The sequence below is a fragment of the Enoplosus armatus genome, chromosome 21 (genome assembly GCF_043641665.1).
Source record: "Enoplosus armatus isolate fEnoArm2 chromosome 21, fEnoArm2.hap1, whole genome shotgun sequence".
NCBI lineage: Eukaryota > Metazoa > Chordata > Actinopteri > Centrarchiformes > Enoplosidae > Enoplosus > Enoplosus armatus.
In genome coordinates, this window is record NC_092200.1 from 2,263,295 (window position 1) to 2,282,137 (window position 18,843).

At 41.3% G+C, this 18,843-nt stretch overlaps 2 protein-coding genes across 8 annotated transcripts; both read left to right on the top strand.

Moving 5' to 3' along the window:
- On the top strand, positions 1–7,562 carry acot9.1 (acyl-CoA thioesterase 9, tandem duplicate 1). Of its 2 annotated transcripts, XM_070927834.1 has the most exons (14): positions 1–27; positions 808–853; positions 1,708–1,878; positions 2,017–2,054; positions 2,529–2,612; positions 3,188–3,291; positions 3,725–3,798; positions 3,981–4,048; positions 4,174–4,285; positions 4,568–4,658; positions 5,125–5,210; positions 5,297–5,384; positions 5,626–5,776; positions 6,275–7,562. In XM_070927834.1, exons 3-14 carry the CDS (start codon positions 1,724–1,726, stop codon positions 6,328–6,330), a joined length of 1,107 nt encoding a protein of 368 aa, XP_070783935.1. In that variant the 5' UTR covers positions 1–27; positions 808–853; positions 1,708–1,723; the 3' UTR covers positions 6,331–7,562. The 2 variants fall into 2 exon arrangements, with proteins under 2 accessions (XP_070783935.1, XP_070783936.1); XM_070927835.1 differs by lacking the exon at positions 1–27.
- A 1,239-nt stretch (positions 7,563–8,801) lies between these two features.
- On the top strand, positions 8,802–18,517 carry pdha1b (pyruvate dehydrogenase E1 subunit alpha 1b). 6 transcript variants are annotated; one of them, XM_070927828.1, is made up of 13 exons: positions 8,802–8,861; positions 10,542–10,562; positions 11,596–11,751; positions 13,022–13,087; positions 13,364–13,537; positions 13,880–14,006; positions 14,116–14,207; positions 14,364–14,456; positions 14,565–14,720; positions 15,214–15,285; positions 15,585–15,652; positions 15,776–15,884; positions 17,091–18,517. In XM_070927828.1, the coding sequence occupies exons 1-13, from the start codon at positions 8,802–8,804 to the stop codon at positions 17,253–17,255; spliced, it is 1,359 nt and encodes a 452-aa protein (XP_070783929.1). In that variant the 3' UTR covers positions 17,256–18,517. The 6 variants fall into 6 exon arrangements, with proteins under 6 accessions (XP_070783929.1, XP_070783930.1, XP_070783931.1 ...); XM_070927829.1 differs by having other exon boundaries at positions 11,596–11,702; positions 13,030–13,087; XM_070927830.1 differs by having other exon boundaries at positions 11,596–11,688.
- Positions 18,518–18,843: the final 326 nt, after the last annotated feature.

Genomic DNA, 18,843 nt, shown 5'->3' on the forward strand with positions numbered 1-18,843 from the left:
GAAATCCACTTTTACACGTGTCTAACGGTGTGTGTTGGTAAACCAAGACAAATCCTAACTATCTAAACCACACTACTCCTACCTGTAGTAATTCTCTTCTAGTTGCACGTTAACTCCCCCTGCATGTTTCCCCACTGACTGACTGAACATCTCTTTCACCTGAAGCACACCTTGTTTCATGTACAGCAGATTTTGCTGTGCACCTGATCTGCCTTTTCTGTAGGTCTGGATTTAACGTTCATGCCGGCCGCTCCACAGTACAGCTAAACCTTCGACGGTGGCGTCTTCTTCTTCTTCCCTCTGTGGCACTGAACTTCAGTATTTTGTTCCGGCTGTGTCCCAAATGATTTGTCTCCGTTCGACTGCTTCTTTCCTCTGTGTTGTTTCATATTGTCTCGCTGTTTGGGCCTCGATAAGCTGCAGCCTTTGAGCAACAATTGAGGACATTTTTACAGTTAAATCATTATCAGACCACTCCACCTTTGTAAGAGTGGTAAAATTGATTAGTAAAGATCTGTGAGATTGAGAAATAAGTTGGGCCCTTTTGGTGGCATCACAGCACATAATCACTATCGGAAAGATATTTAATGACACACCATGTCAGCTAACAGTGACTGAACTGGTTTCCCTGAAGGCTCCAGCTGTAAAATCAGCAGTGTAACAGTCTGCAGTGAAACTCTGCTCTGACAGAGACGGTATGAAACATGTAGCCTTGAACTTTTGGTGCTTTCACTGCACTGCCATACACACATACTCAGATTTACACACACACACACACACACTGATTGTTTCTTCTGTGTTTTTCAGTGCGAAACAGGCTGAGAGAAATCGTGGGAGCTTCCACTAACTGGAGGTACTGAACAGTCTGTGTCAAAGCACCAAGAAAACACGATGTTTTGCTTCTTTTGTTATTGTCTAATTGTGTCTAATAACTAGGGCTGGGCATTTCTGATAATAGTGTCGGTATGATACCTTCTTATTTCCAATACAGTCCTTACTTTGAGCAATATTAACATGTTTATTTAACGTAAGGGGCACAAACAGCAGCAGCACCAGAATGTCTAAATAAAATAGCTGTTAAAATTAAGATTGAAGCTTTTGTCATTCATGGTTCTGTAATTTGCTCAGTTTTCAATTAAAAGACAAAGCAAAAGCAAGACAAAATGTATTCATTAAATACAATAAATAACATAAAAACAGTAAAAGCAATAAAAATATAAACACTGGTATACCAGACGCTGGTGTGAAAAATAATACAAACAAAAAAAAGAAGATTTAGATCAGGAACTATCTGACCAAAGAACAAGTACACAAGATTATGAATTTGATCAGACATTTGATGCCAACTTTCGGAACTTGGACACATTTCTGTCGTAAGTAAGTATTGATACCCACTTCTATCAATAAGGTTAAATTTCCAAAATCTGTGAGAAGGTTTTGCTCTCTAACTGATTTGCTTTATTTCAATAATTAAGCTTCATATTTAAAAAGGAAATTCAAGATAAAATTTTAAGACAACAAAAGAAACGTCTGCACACTGTATATTAGCATGCCACACTGCATTTCACGACACATATTACACTGAATAAACCTTCAGAAGAGAAACAGGACAAAAAAAGAAATGGATATTTACCAGCAACAAATCCAGAGAGCGTATCTTTAATTAAGTTTTATATTTAGTAACATGCTCACTGATCTTGTCTGCAGCGACCACCAGCAGGCCATGACGGAGCGCGTGTCGCTGTCGTCCATGTTGGCAAAGTCTCAAAATGATCTTCCAGCCAAGAGGATGAAGGACAGCTACCTGGAGGTCCACCTGCCTCTGGGCTCCGAGCCACAGCTCAGAGAGAAATACCTGACCTTCCACAACACTGTCAGGTACACACACACACACACACACACACACACACACACACACACACACGCACACACCAATACCAGTGTGTCGGTTAACAGACAGACAACCATAAACTAGAAGTCACCTCTTCCTCTAACGCGTCTTCTGTCTCTTTTCAGGTTTGGTAGAATCCTGGAGGACTTGGACAGTTTAGCAGGTATCACTTTAACACAGAAAGTCTGACATGAAAAGTCTGGCATACTAACTTACTGCGTACTACATACTCAGTCAGTATATACTGCGTACTGCCTTCTAATGAAGTATGCCATTACCAGTGGACTGTTCACAGTGAAGTACTCTGACTGTGTCGATCATGTGACCGGTCCCAGCTACGGAAGTAATAGTTTGTCACAAATGTAAATCAACGTAACGTCTTCCACTACATTTAATATTTTCCAGTATATTTTTGAGGCAAATTAAATATGTCCAGTAAGCTCACGTCACATGCAACAAAGTCTTGCTAATACATGCTGGTACACATCCGGGTATTTCTCACGTACACAGAATCCACATACTGTGCAGCTGGAACGCACTACATACTCTATTTGACATCAGACTTCGTATGAACAGTACGTTAGTTTGCGGTTTCGGACGCAGCCCACTACATGTTCTTCCTCGTCTCTCCCCTCAGTCCTCATCTCGTACTCTCACACCTATAACGTGGCGCTGAAGAGGTCTCCTCTGTCCATCGTCACCGCCCTGGTGGATAAGATCGGTAAGAGTCCCTCATATTTAGGGTCCGGTCTCAGATGTCAACATCCAGGTCCCTCTTCTCATAAACTCTTGTGTTTTGGGTCTATTTCTATAGTTGGTCTTAGTGCTGAAACAATTAGTCAAATAATTAATTAGTTGATTGTTAATCGTTTAACTTATTTATGAAGCATCAGTGTTAAATATTTGCTGGTTCCAGCAACTTATGTGTGAAAATAATACTGTTTCTTCTGCTTTGGTTTACTGTAAATTGAATATTTTTGGTCAGACAAAACAAGCTATTTGAAGACGTCAGCCTTGTCGTCAGTAAGATAAATAATCACTATTTACTGCCTTACAGTTCTCTTATTATCTGATGTCTGGCTGCTTTATTTGGTGCCACCACAACTCAAATGACTTTGTTCTCATTTGACCTAATAGACCAAAACTTAAAATGTCCAAATAAACCTCGACAAACATGCTTGTTTTGAACGCACCCTTGCATCCAGATGTGTTTTTGTTAGCGGGCAGTTGTGAGTTGTAGGAGATGATCTGTAGTTCCACGTGTGCGACTCGTTCATGTTGTTTTATGATGGACAGACATGAGGCAGCACATCATCTATCCTGACTGCGACATCAAGTTCACTGGTCATGTGACGTGGGTGGGAAAGACCTCTATTGAAGCCAAGATGCACATGTCACAGGTAGACACCCTTCCTGTCTACTTACACACACACACACACACACACACACACACACACACACACACACACACACACACACGAACATGCATATCAGCAGAAAAACAAGGTCAAACAATAAGACAAAGGCAAATAAAAAACAAATGAAACAAACATTTATTCTCCTTGTGTAACATCTAAAGAGGGTAAAACTTTAATGATATTATGGCTGCAGAGACAAAGAAAATAAAACCACCTGCAGTGACCCAAATTTCACCAAAAAACCCACCCCCAAGAATAAAGCTGTCATTGTCCCTCCCAGATTTTTTGATTGACACGTGATCGCTTGTAAGCACAGTGCAGAAACGCAACAGGAAAAGACAAACAAGACCAAGAAAAACTCAAAAGTTGCAGATTAGCAGTGGAATGAAATCTCATAATGTGACTCTTCTTGCAGTACCGTGATGGAGCGTATGCCCCAGTTCTGGATGCTACTTTTGTCATGGTGGCCCGGGATCCAGAAAACAAGAGGTAGGACTCTCAGGCCAAACATTTCACACAGTGCGAGGCGCATTCACACAGAATGAACATTCATGTAGACAGGGAGTGAACCAGCACTAAATCAGGAATCAGATTTACCATTTCTCATGTGTACGACGCTTTTATTGTGTAGACATTTTCATGCATTTACGTTTCTGCATTTCTGTCTGCAGGGCAGCTTTTGTAAATCCACTGAGGCCAGAAGGCCCAGAGGAGGAGAAACTTTTCCAGGAGGGAGAAGGTATGAGATCCTGACATAACCTTAAGATGAGATGACGCTATCCTCTTTATGCTGACTTTTTTGTCCCTCTTTTCCCTGTGTTGTGTGTGTGTGTGTGTGTGTGTGTGTGTGTGTTTGGTTTCCAGCTAATAAATCCCGCCGTGTGGATCTGAGCACGGCGTCGTTGCTGAAGGTGGCTCCCACAGACGAGGAGAGGAAGATCGTACACAGTCTGTTCCTCAACACCCTGGACACGAAGTATGACTGAGATACTATGAAACTGAATCTGCACTTTACAACTATGGTTGGAGTTCGTCACAGTAAAATAGTTTTGTTGCAACGAGTGAGCTTTAACCAAAACAGTGAAACTCTTCATCTGAAGATTTTTGTCCACTTTGGCTTTAACGCCTGATTGCTGCAGCTTCTTTTTATGCACAACAATCCAGAGGTGTGGCAGCTCACAGGGTTGTTGTTTTGTGTTATTTTAAGATTTCGATATCTAACTGTGTGTGTTTATTTTTCTGTCTTCTTGTCCTACAGGACGGTCAGTTTCCGCAGCAGACTTCTGCCTCCAAACTCAGTGTGGATGGAAGATGCCAAACTGAAAGGACTGGAGATCTGCCACCCTCAGGTGAGAAATGCCGTCACAGCGACCCAGAGCCCAAAGTGACACCTTCACTGTCCAACCGACAGTCCAAACCTCAACATTATTAACAATACATTCAAATTCTTAAAACAGTAAATCATCACATTTATGAAGCTGGAACTGTGAAATGTTTTTACATGAGAAATGACTTAAACGATTAGCAAAATAGTTTTCAGCAACAACATTTTCATATGTTTTGTATGTAAAAACCTTAATTTTTTAAAGTAACCAGTAACTAAAGCTTTCAGGTGAATGTAGTGAAATAAAAAGTACAATATTTCCCTCTGACATGAGGTGGAGTAGAAGTAGAAAGTGGCATGAAAAGAAAAGTACCTCAAATTTGTACAGTAGTTGAGTAAATGTACTAACCACGTATCACCACTGGATGTATCACTTTTAAGACTCCACATCTACATCTACATCTGTGTGTGTGTGTGTGTGTGTTGACCAGGAGAGGAACATCTTCAACAGGATATTTGGGGGTTTTCTGATGAGGAAAGCCTACGAGTTGGGTTGGGCCAACGCCTGCTCCTTCGGGTGAGAGCTTTTAAGAAAAGATGATGTTTTGGGAGAGAAAGAACTTCTTGTTCTGCTGCGTGATGTTAAAGTGTTTGTTGCTGCAGAGGATGTCGGCCGAGTCTGGTGGCCGTTGATGATATCCTCTTCCAGAAACCCGTGGAGATCGGCTCCCTGCTGCTGCTCTCATCACAGGTCAGAGAGTCTTCTGTGATCGTGTCCATTTAGATCTGATCAGCATCTTTGAGGGAAACCTTCAATGGCAATAATCAATTGAGGTTTTGCATTTTTAGCTCTTCATATTCAGAGTTCCTGGACTGCAAATCAGAATCAGAAATACTTTATTGATCCCCGGGGGGGAAATTCGACTGTACTGTTTCCAGCAGCATGTTCTGATAAACATTTGTTCCACCAGCAGCTTGTGTGTGTGTTTCAGGTGTGTTACACACAGGGGAAGTACATCCAGGTCAGAGTTCACAGCGAGGTGTTCGACCCGCTGACCCGCCAGCACAACACCACCAACGTCTTCCACTTCACCTTCTTTTCTGACCGCGACGTCCCCAACATCATTCCCAATACATATGGAGGTGAGCCGACACACACACACACACGATCTCACTGCAACACACACAGCTGGACACAAAGATTGTCTCGTATGCTTGAGGAAGTGTAGCTACTAGCCTGGGAAACTGGATCCACACTGGTCGAGCGTGCCCTCTTTTGGAATTTGCTCATGTTTTCAGCCTTTTTGTGGGAAAAGTGGGGCATCTAATATCAAGAATACTGGATTTTTTGTTTTCTTTTGTGTAAAATCTACCTCCTGAAGATCCTTGAAAAATTGTGACCAAAGTTTATTTTAGTTTATTTAGCTTCAGTTCATCGCAAACATTCAAGTATAAAGTAGCATAAAATGGGAATACTCAAGTAAACTACCTCAATTTGTACTGAAGTACAGTACTTGTGTAAATGTACTTGATTATATTCCACCACTGGGAGACAGACGCTGTGTTTGTCTCAAATTTAAAAGGCCGTGAAAAGAATCACTTCTCGGTCTGAATCGTGTTTTGTGTTTGTTTGCCTGACAGAGTCGATGCTGTACCTGGACGGGAAGAGACACTTTAATCAGACTGTGGAGCACTGAAAGCAACATGTCTACTGCCTTTCAGCATCTGACCAACGCGGTCTTTATGTGTGTGTGTGTGTGTGTGAGTGTGTTAGAGGTCAGTTGAGAAGAATGAATGCAGTTAATACAGTATACATCCTTTTTATATCACGCCTTTACACAACCCACATGGGGACTGTGTTTGATTCCTGTTACTTTATTTGTTCTGGTGGTTTACATTTTGGTGTAGAGATTACAACAGTGCCATTTATTATTCATTTATATTTTATTTACTCTCTGTTTCACACTATCAGACGTTTCGTTTGACAGCCAGTCAGCGGTTACAGATTCTCAACAGTCTCGTTTGACTGGTGAAAATGAAGCAAAAGCTTCCTGGCCTCGTCATAACCTCATGTATTCCTGATTAACTGTATGCATGGCTTTACAGTTATGTTACATTTTTATATTCCACTGTCGCTTATTCGCACAAAACTCTTTGACTTTACTTTTTTTATGTTGAATGGGAAGCTATTTGTAACATCTTGAGAATTTTGACTCACCAAACTATCACCTGGACAATGTGGTCTGGTTTAAATACTGATGCTGAGAGGGTTCATTTTCATTTTTAATGTTGTGCCGACGTGAAATGTCGCTGGGACGGCTTTTCACCCAGGTAACAGGGTTTAGCTGCGCTACCACAGAGCAGTAGATTATATCATTAATAACATCATTGTGTAAAGAAAATTAAAAAAAGATAAACATGAGACTTTGCAATGGAAAATTAAATCCAAAAAGGAGACAAAAAGGACAATTAAACTAAACACAGAAACAGTTGAGTGATTGGTTGCATTCTAGGTAAGAGGAACAATCATGGAAGATCTTCTGTGTCTCGTCGTGATTTCCTTTATGAGCACCTGTGTTTCCCTAGTTTAGAAGCACCTTAGACGAGCTCCTGGGGAAACATCACTGCAGCGGGAAGAAAGCGTAGGACCGGACCTACACACAAACATCAGCAGAGCAACGAGCTGCTTACCTCCGACACTGTTTGGGCTCCCTAGGGTTCAGGCGAGGGGGGAAGGGGGAGAGGAGGGAGAGAAGCAAGAAATAAATAGGGATTGTTGTGTGTGTGTGTGTGTGTGAGAGAGTGAATGAAGAGGGAGTGGAAGCAAGAGGGAGAGAATGAAAGCCATAAAACAGTCTGTCAGACTGCTGCGAGCGAGAAGAGGGTGTCTTTAAGTCGAATGCAATAAATGAATTCCTATTGATCTTGACTTTGCAGTTGTCCTTGTGTCTTTGCTTCCATTATGTTTGATACAAGGGATCATTGGTGGGTGAATATTATATAAAACTTAAAGGGACTCTCCTCTAAAGTCTCCTGTGGCTCTGGAGGGGCTTTAAATACCCCTGATGATGTATAAGTGATGCCATCGGAGTTATTTATCTCATCTTTGGTTTGAAATTTATAACAGAAAGAAAATAAATGAGGAAAACCTCATTATTATTATCACTGCAACCAACCCTGACTGATCCGCCAATGAGAGCCAAGGGAGACCATGACATAGTTGTGCGACATCATCCCTCATTATCATAAAGAAGATGTGGAATAAATATATGTGTATAAATAATTAAATGAATACAGAAAAACATACGATTATTTACGTCATTATTGCTCATGAATCTATTGGTTATTATTGATTTATATATATGTATTTATTTATTTATTTATTTACCCTGACACTACACCATCTAGAATCAGAATAAAGAAAAATGCATAAATGCAAAAATGTTTATCTACTTTCTTATTTAAATGTTGTTTGAGTTTAGCTGTATTTCTGTCTGTCATGTTCTTAGTTATCTAGTTAGCATTGTAATAAATTAATGACATATTATGTGATGCCTGTTTGAACGTATACAGTAAATGAAGTACAGTAAAAAACGTTTTTTTAAATGGCTTGTGATGGTTTCTCTTCGTATTACTACTGCTGTTTGGTTTCCATCATTTCCACAAATCCAGGGGCAAACTATTTTACCTTTCCTATGTTGTGGTACCTAATCTATATTCCTGCTTTGTTAAAGGAAGGAATATTCTGTCAACAAAAAGACTTTAAAAACGTGCCTGTAATCTTTCATTTTTACGTGTAATTTCTGCCCAGGGATCAATAAAGTATTTCTGATTATGATTTTTTAATTAGTCTAAATGAACAATCCCCAGTCTTTTCACCTGCATTACTGTTCAAATAATTGGCATGGACTATTTCCTTTGATTTAAATATTTTTATCTTATTTTTCATCTTTTCAGGTTTTTAAAAAAATGTATGCATTGTTGTGTTAAATTAAATTTCAGACGCATTTCCGGGCGGCTATAAAACCTGTGAGGAACCAATGTTCGACGCAGAAAGTGTTCACCGGACTCGTTTCGTAGACGGACACTAACACGGAGCAATTAGCGGCCAACAGTGACTAACAACCGCTGTTATAATCCCTTCAGAGCCAGGTCGTCGTTCAGTAGCATGCAAAATATGTTAACCATTATCTCTAACGCACTTTGTAGGATCACTGGCAGGAATGTGGTGAGTGGTCTGCGGGTTAACGTCGAGCTGGGGGGCGTTTCAGCGCTGATCGGTGATGCTAACAGTTAGCTAGCCTGGTTTTGTTTGGCATGGGGCTGACCTTGCGAGCGGACAGCATATTAGCCGCACTGGCTAGTTTGACTTTTGCTTTGTAATATGCATGTCGTGGGCTGATATTTAATGTACTTTGTGCTTGTATGTTGTTGAATGAGAAAAATGGGAAATGAAACATGGGCACGGATGAACGCGGGCATAACCCGGGAGCTGCAGCCGCGGTCATTTTCTCTTTCCGCTCTTTCTGTCTTTAAGCTTTACTTTGTGTTGTATGTGAGTCAGTGGTTTGTGGTGGTTTGCCTTCCTCGAGCAGCCTGTACCGATGGAGATGCACTGATGTGATCAATACTAACCAATATCGGGTTTAAAATGCAACCTCAGTATCAATACAGTAACTACTTTTACTATCGGGGCTTCCACTTGTTACAGCACTTTTCTCTTATCTCTTAAAATACTTCATAAAAACTAAAATCCTTGAATTCAAAATGTTAGTTAAATAAAAGAACATAAGTACTATCAGAAAAATGTATTTAAAGTGTCAAAAGTAAAAGTACTCAAAATCCAGAATGGCTCCTTTCAAAGAATATTATAGTATTCTGTTTTTATCACTAACGAATACACATGAGGGCATTTTAATGTTGTAGGAGTTCGTTTTAGATACTTCTGGGTAGATTATTAGTGTAGTGCTGCACCATATCAGATTATCATCATAAAAAATAACTAGCAACTAAAACTGTCAAGTTAATGTATTGAGGAGTAGCAGTATTAAGTAGCATAATATGGAAATACTCATTAAGTACAAGTATATCAAAATTGTTGTCTAGATATAAGAGCATAAAAACTGTAAATCCCTGTTTCACACAATACATCATCATCATAAACACTTGATGATAAGTTATCACAATATTAATTAGGATATTGTCCACATTCTGTCGTTTAAAAATAATATCTGATCAAATTTAATGCTCATTGTTTCACTCTTCGTATATGCAAAACATTAACCTCAACTAATTTAGCTAGTTTCTAATCACAGCTTGCTCAGAATGTTTTGATGTGGACAACAGAAATCTGAGAAAGATAACATGATACGATCAAATCATCACAATGTGACTCTTTTGAAATGCAGTAAAGGATAATAAAGGAATTACAGCGAAGCCCAACTTTAGTACTTTTAAGTTTGAAAGGCTACCTATTTTGCATTTGCACTAAAACTTAGATATTGGTATTCAATTAAAACACATCCGTGCATCCACATTCACTCTGCTGATGCTAATAGCTAAAGCCACAGCACCGGCAACAGCATGTTGTGTCTGTGTTGTGGTGCTTCAGCAGCAGCAGCAGGGATCCCACAGTCCTTGGAATATATTTGATGATTTGAATAATTCTAACATTGAGAGAGAGGATACCACCTGTTATTTAATACCTTTTTATATGACCTTGTTGAGTCATGAAACTTGACTTCCAAGTGACTGTAGGAGCCATGTTGTTTTACGGCTTTCATTCTCTCCCTCTTGCTTCCACTCCCTCTTCATTCACTCTCTCACAGACACACACACACACAACAATCCCTATTTATTTCTTGCTTCTCTCCCTCCTCTCCCCCTTCCTCCCTCGCCTGAACCCTAGGGAGCCCAAACAGTGTCGGAGGTAAGCAGCTCGTTGCTCTGCTGATGTTTGTGTGTAGGTCCGGTCCTACGCTTTCTTCCCGCTGCAGTGATGTTTCCCCAGGAGCTCGTCTAAGTTGCTTCTAAACTAGGGAAACACAGGTGCTCATAAAGGAAATCACGACGAGACACAGAAGATCTTCCATGATTGTTCCTCTTACCTAGAATGCAACCAATCACTCAACTGTTTCTGTGTTTAGTTTAATTGTCCTTTTTGGATTTAATTTTCCATTGCAAAGTCTCATGTTTATCTTTTTTTAATTTTCTTTACACAATGATGTTATTAATGATATAATCTACTGCTCTGTGGTAGCGCAGCTAAACCCTGTTACCTGGGTGAAAAGCCGTCCCAGCGACATTTCACGTCGGCACAACATTAAAAATGAAAATGAACCCTCTCAGCATCAGTATTTAAACCAGACCACATTGTCCAGGTGATAGTTTGGTGTGTCAAAATTCTCAAGATTTTACAAATAAACACTAATTAAATAAATGATAATTAAATAAATGATTAAATTTACAACACAAGTTATGTATCATTGATTATGGCTGCAAGTGAAGATGATCATTTATGATTAATCTAGTTATTAGTCATTTTAATTTCAAAGAAATATGCCCAATACTATTTATCAGAGCCCTTGGTGTTGTCTTCAAATTGTTCTTTTTGTCTTTCAGTACAAAAAACCCAATAATGTTAAATTTATAATGATATAAAACATTTATCATAAATGTATTGACAATAAATATTATTAGGATTGTTGATCAATTATATAAAATGTTGTGCCGATTTGTAAAATATCAGGTCTAGACGCTGTTGGGCTGGGGCCAGTCTTCTTGTCCCCCCCGCTGTGTTTCTCCTTATTTTAGCTTCTAGACGTCACCGTGTGTGTGTAGTCTCCGTTTAGCTGCTGCTTCTGCTGTTTTCACCTGTAGACGTCTGCTCGTCGTACACTCTGTAGAGCTGCTCTGGCTGTGCTGTGCTCTGGTCTGATTGGTTGGCTCCTGTGTTCCCCCAGTTGCTGATTGACCTGTCAGAGTACGTCAATCTAACCTCACCAGCGGCGCCGACCTTGGCAAAGACTCAGCGGCAACCACCTAAACCACCACCAGTCAGTACTAGAGCGTCTGCTGCACAGTTAGTTAGCGCCCAGACCGACCAGCTAGACAGACCAGTAAGAACACGTGTAGCATCCTCCATGTCTGCCTGATAACTAATGGGGGGTGGGGGAGGGACTTAACTTGTGTGAAATTCAGAGTTAAAGGACCTAAAGATGTCTAAAACAGCTTTTGGCAATGTACCATCCATTTCTTCTTATCTTTTGAGGTTTTTGTTCTGGGAAATGTCATCTTTTTAAACAGAATCACAGATGTATGTGTCTTTAAGCAGCCGCATTTATCGTTTCATGGACTCAAAGTAAAACCAGGGTTACAACTAACAACAATTATTTATTTCACAAATGTCTTATTTCTTTTGATTTATTGTTATTCTATAAAAGTCAGAAAATGGTAGAAAATAGAGGCAATGTTTTCAAATGTTTCAAATGAATTGAGAATGTTTGGCTTTTTTGTTTGACTTAAACAATCGATCTATTATCAGAATTAATGTCGCCTAATTTTCCGATAAACTGCGTTCCACTGTGATGCTTTACTTTACACAAACCTCTTCACACGCACAAAACAAAAACCCAGATTTGACTTAACGGTCCCAACTCAAGGTCTGCTTTCTAGCTTTCACTGGAGCTTCATCCCGATCACACGGTCTTCATCAGCAGATGGGAGTTTTGCTCTCTTGTGATCTGGAGCTCAGTAGCTGTTATGATTTTAATCATTGTTTGTGTTTGGCTTAAAGGATTCACCTTTTTTAAACTCAAGAATGAGCGTTCCCGCTAGTAGAAAGTTAGTGAGTGGAACGTTTTATTTTCAAACTTATATTTACAAGATCAGGAATGAACTTTCATGCTTAAAACCGCTTAAATGACTTGAATTACTTTACGTACAATTTGCTCTGCATCATAAAGTTGGACTTCAGATTTCATATTATCTCGATACGATGCCGCTGACAGTCGTGCAAATATTTCCTGAAATGGATCACCACAGAGCGTAGTTAACAATTGATCTAAAAGTATATATTTTGTTCTATTTTAATCATTTATTCTGCAGCAGAGACGAACTGTCAGTTGTTTGGTAAAGTAAACAATGTTCAGAGCCACGGCTGAAGATTTGGCGGGTGTTGTTCTCCCACCCTGTTACTGACCTCCCCACATCACAGACAGCTGTAGTTGTCCGGTCCAGGATGAATCACCAGACCCAAACCTGATCCCAACACCTGAAGCCCCTCTTACCCTCCACCTGCTGTGAAGAGGAGGGCAGCCCTCGTGCTTGTTGCTCATTATGTATCTGTCTTTGAATGACCAATGGATGATGTGTCTGTTTGGTCACCAGGGTGCAAGAGTCGTGGTTTCCCGCTCCTTCGCTGACTTCACCCCTCAGGTGACCTTTGACGTCAAGGTGGGTCGAAACAAAAATCAAAGTAGAAGAAAGGAAACTAAAAATCCTGACTGCACAGAACAACTTTGTTAGTTTTTAATGCACATTTTTGAATTTGAGCAAAAGAAAACACCAGAAATTCTAAATTACAGCTGAGGTGTAAAAGCTGAGCGTGCTGTATCACCGGTTTAGTTTTGGGAGACGACATCTACTCTTGTTCTGATTGACACACTAGGTCAGCAGCCATTTTCTAAACTGTTAAACGGTGTTTTCCCTCCTTACTGTCCTGGCCAGTAGAAATGCGACGTGCACCGGCTGGAGGAGGGTCCCCCGTTGAAGGCGGAGCTGACTCGGGAGCAGGGCTTGCACTACTACCGCATCATGCAGACTGTGCGGCGCATGGAGCTCAAAGCTGATCAGCTCTACAAACAGAAGATCATCCGAGGCTTCTGCCACCTGTATGATGGACAGGTGAGAATACGCAGAAATATCCAGAGGAGGTGTAGATCTAGTTAAGATGGATTGCAGCTCTCACTGCATTTCAGATGTTTTTATATATAAAAGAAAGCATAAAACATAAAATATTGTAGAGGCAGTTTCTCAAACTTCAGATCAATTCTTTTTGGATGATCTGGCCAATGTGGCAGTAAAATTTACAGTAAAAAAAAAACCACACGGTAGAAAGTACTGTCCAACACTGTACCTTTTTATGACTAGACAGTGCAGATTAACACACACTAAAAGTTTATACATGATGTGAATTATGTGTTGAAACATGGGAAAAGACCCAGACAGCTTTGTCTTCTCCCACAGGAAGCATGTGCAGCAGGCATCGAGGCCGCCATCAACCCCTCCGATCATCTCATCACAGCCTACCGCGCCCACGGGTACACGTACACCCGCGGTGTGGCCGTCAAAGAGATCCTGGCCGAGCTCACAGGTGAGACGGAGGTGTCGAAATCAAAAACTGTGTGGATGACGTACCTTTTTTATTATTATTTTTAAACATGCCTGCAGCGCCGTCACTCCTCATCTTCGTTCCTCCTCAGGCCGTAAAGGTGGCGTGGCCAAAGGCAAGGGAGGGTCAATGCACATGTACGCTCCACATTTCTATGGAGGCAACGGCATCGTGGGAGCACAGGTAAGCACGCAGAAATATTTCATGTTTTGAGATTTATTTTGGACTGTAAATATCTTGATCCCCAGGTTGCACTGACACTAATAATTTGCACAAAGTCATCAATATATAATATTTTTCCCAGTGCTGTTACATGTAACTGGGCTGTGCATTGTCCAGGTTCCTTTGGGAGCCGGCATCGCTCTGGCCTGCCAGTACCAAGGCAACAATCAGGTGTGCGCCGCGCTCTACGGAGACGGGGCAGCCAATCAGGTGACTATCCTGCCAATCTCTTAAACATTCATCACATTAAACACCTTTACAGTGATATGAATACACTTGCTCAACCCCACCTGCTCCTGTCCTCTCTGATCCAATCAGGGCCAGCTGTTTGAGTCGTTCAACATGGCCGCCCTATGGAAGCTGCCGTGTATCTTCATCTGCGAGAACAACAAGTACGGCATGGGGACGTCGGTGGAGAGAGCTTCAGCCAGCACAGACTACTACAAGAGAGGAGACTTCATACCAGGAATCAGAGTGAGACACGCACACAAAACTGCAGATGGAAACCTTTTAGATACGATGACGCTGAAGTTAAAAGCTGTCGTCACAACCCCGTCTTAATCTCCTGTGCTGTCAATGTTCACCTCAGCCGTGGTTAAACCTCGGGGTCATGGGCGGTAGCTGCAGTGTGTCTGTTGGCCGTACACTGCAGCTGGCCTGTATGGACCTAGACTATAACAGGAGGAGGCTGACAGTCCGTCCTGGCAGTTGCAGGTGTGAGCATGCACTCAGCTGTCTGATGCTCATGTATGATACTGCACACAAACAACTGAAAAGGCTGCACTCGGATGTTTTTAAGGGAATCGGATTTTCTTGCTCAACACTAATATAAAGAACTGTGCAGTCCCAGCCGCTGGTTCTGAACTGAAAGGCTGTTCGTTTTCTGGGAACCTTAACGGTTACAGTATTAGCGTCCCTGCATGTTTCTCTTGTGATCTGTTTTTTATCTTGTTTTCTTGTCTTGCAGGTGGATGGGATGGACGTCCTGTGTGTCAGAGAGGCCACAAAGTTTGCCGCAGACCACTGCAGAGCTGGAAAGGTGAGGAGAAACAACTTCCAGACAGTTTAGTGATGATATATGATGGATCCCCTTCACAGCTTGTGTCTAGTCACTTGAATTTATTCTCGAAGCTAAAGGACAAATCCTGAATCTCCCCACAGCATTTATTTTCCGTAACTTCTTTTCCTCAAACTCTTGGACTTCTTTCAGTCAGAGTGTGAGGCAAAAGCTTGTAATGTGGATCCAATTCTGAGAGGAGAAGCAGATTTTATCCAGCGTGTAAAGATGGCCTTTGAGAAGTTTGGATCAACTCTGAGAAAAACAAATGTGTGTTTCAGGGTCCAATCATAATGGAGCTGCAGACTTACCGTTACCATGGACACAGCATGAGTGACCCAGGCGTCAGGTGAGTAACCTTTCAACACGGTGACCTCTGTAGCTCCTAAATGACGTTATCCTGCTGGATCTGCGTCTCTTCCTGTTTAATGAGTTGGTTCATTTGTTCTGACTGTGATGTAACTTCCTGTAGCTACCGCACTCGAGAGGAGATTCAGGAAGTGCGCAGTAAGAGTGACCCCATCACCATGCTGAAAGAGCGCATGCTCAGCAACAACATGGCAGCTGTAGAGGAGTTCAAGGTGAGTGCAGGTGTCTTTAAAAGACATCGTCCAGCATCAGTCACTGGCAACACGCACAAGAGCTGCATCGTCTTTTCCATGGAGAGCGTGGCTAAGCTCTATTAGCCAGCTGAGCCTTGATTATCCGCCATTTTTGGTCCCCAAAAGTAAACTCAACTTTACCTGAATTACTTTAACCCCTATGACGTGCGTTCATTGCTGTTCTGGTAAACAGGAAATGCAAAGAAAAATGTAACTTTGTGTAACTTCCACACTGTGATCGTGCCAGGACTGAGGCTCAGTTTTTGTTCACATATTCCACACCCTGAATGAATGATGTTAAAACCTGAAGACATTAACTTTAGTACATTTTCCAGGTCTTTACCAACTGTATAAATTGAGTTTCAGCTCACTGGGGGAAATTTTGTGCTTGGTCATTTCTGGACTGAAAGCCCCGTCAGAAAATCTGAGTGGAGGTTGGTGAGAAGGTCGTGTTTTTGAGTAAAGGTGGGGGAAGTATTCTTAAGAAGAATGTCAAACCTGCCTTAAATGGAAACGCTGAACCACAGAAGCACCTACACATTTGTATCGACTCATATTTGACCTCATATCGTGTATTTTTGGGCTAGATGTTGAGAAAGTAGCCTTAACTTGGAAAAACAAAAATTAAGTGCTTTGTGATCAAAGAGGTGCAGAAATCCAGTAGTCTGATGTTGATCCACTGACTTTAAAGGTGAGTGAGTTTCAGGCGATGCTAGTATGAAGAGTTGTGTTATGGAGAAGATAAGGAGGGTTACAGATTACCTGAAGGGTTATTGGACTAATTCAGTCTGTCTGAAACATCTACTGGTTGTTAGTTGAGTATGAAAACATTGGCAACTTGCGTGTTGCCAGATTTTCTAACAAGCTCAGCCAGCTGAAACCCAGATTATTAGAGTTTAACTTGACATATAGTCCATCTGATCAACACACAGACCATATTTCAGACTGGGCTTTCACAAGTCCGTATACCTAGGCCTGCCCCAGTCCTCATTAACTCGCCTGCAGATGGTCCAAAATGCAGCTGCAAGGATGTTGACTTCAAAACGCGAGCACATCACCCCAGTCTTGGCCTCTCTTCATTGGCTCCCAGTTCAGTTTAGAATTCAGTTGAAGACTTTGCTGATTCCTTCAAAAGCTGTGTGTTGGATCTGTAGGAATTAACGCGGGTCCTCTCTGTCCTGGCAGGAAATCGATGTTGCGATCCGTAAGGAGGTCGAGGAGGCGGCTCAGTATGCAACATCGGATCCGGAGCCGCCGCTGGAGGAGCTGTGCAACCACATCTTCAGCAACAACGCACCGCTGGAGGTCCGCGGGACGCACCCCTGGTCCGCACTCAAGTCCGTCAGCTAGACGCTCACACATACACTCCAAATATACGCGTGTACTCGCACCGACCGTCTAAACGAGGCCCCTTGAACTGCACCGACACCCTGACTTTTAAAAGAAATAACATTCAGCACCTCCTTCCTCCATTTTAGATTGCATCATTCCGCACCTTAATGGGACTCAGCTTTGACCTGAAACCTGTCAGTGTTATTTATTTATAGTTTTATATAGAAATATTTAAGATTTATTCTTCGTATGTTTGTTCTGCCGAACATCTGACCAGCCTGTCTGTGTTGTTCCATCATCGTTGACAATGAGTGATTTGTGGTGTATGAAAAGATTGTTGCTGTGTGTATTGACAGGTTTTTAAATGTTGCAGGGCTGCGCAATATACGCACAAAACTTAGGTAGCCCCCCCCCCCCCGCACTTTTTAGTTGCATTTTCAGCCGTTTTCCAGCTTTTAAATGTTCAGAAAAAGGTTTTCCTCCATGAAACCAGCGACAACCACTTTGAAAAAACAATCATGAGTATTGTAAGGTTGGTCTTGTTGAGCCTTCTCAGACCTCTTTGTTTAGTTTGAACATTTTGACATTTTTTGAGACCGCAGGGATTCAGTATTTCTTTTTTTTCTTTTTTGTCAGCAAGATGGAAAAAAAGCTGCAGCAAATTTTGCAGGTAAATATTTGTATGTGTACTTATTTAGGAATTTACTTATCTCTGAATATTAAGATGACTGTTGATCAGTGCTGTCAGAAAATATTTTAACAGTGAATTAAAGCCCTAAACGTAAATATTAACATACCAGCCGCTTCACTTCTCTTTCCAGCTACACTGGAGTTCTTGAACTTTCCAAATAATCTCTACCTGCCTGACTGAGCAAGGAGACAGAAAATAAAAGAATCTGGTTCCAGTTGATTGATTTAAAAGTGAAGTGTACCTCTGCAGGTAGATGGATGCACTACAATGTATTGTTTTATAGTTTTTCTGGACACATTTTAGTCTGTTTTGGCAAATTATGTGACCGCTACATGTGAAGATGCACTTATCATTTGGAACTAGTATCTGTTGTCAAATTTACACTCATGGGATGACAACGCAGCAGCAGCAGCAGCAGCAGCAGCAGCAGCGTTGACTGAGGTTTCACGTATTTCTCTGTTCTTTTCGAGAAGGTTTACTGTTACTGGACCTGAGCTTGTACAGATGTGAAGCTTGACTTGACTATTTGTGTTGAACTGAAAGACTGTTCGGCTGTAAAATAAATGCATAAAGAAAGCGGGAAGATGAATGCAGCGTTTCTTTCTTTATCTCATCAGAGTCAGTCCACATAGACATCAGCCACTGTAAAAACTAACATATTACTGTATAGCATTTTCTTTTCATGCCACTTTCTACTTCTACATTTTCCTGATCATACTTACATTCTTTTACCTACTTTTGCAAGGTGGTATTAGTACTTTTACTCAAGTAAAAGATCTGAATACTTCCCCCACTGTTGACCACTAGATGTCACTACTATACTGTCAATACTACTGTATTTATCAACAGTCATGGCAACCAAACATTACAGCGGAACAGCATGTTAATCAAATGGAAGTGTTGTACTCGAATACT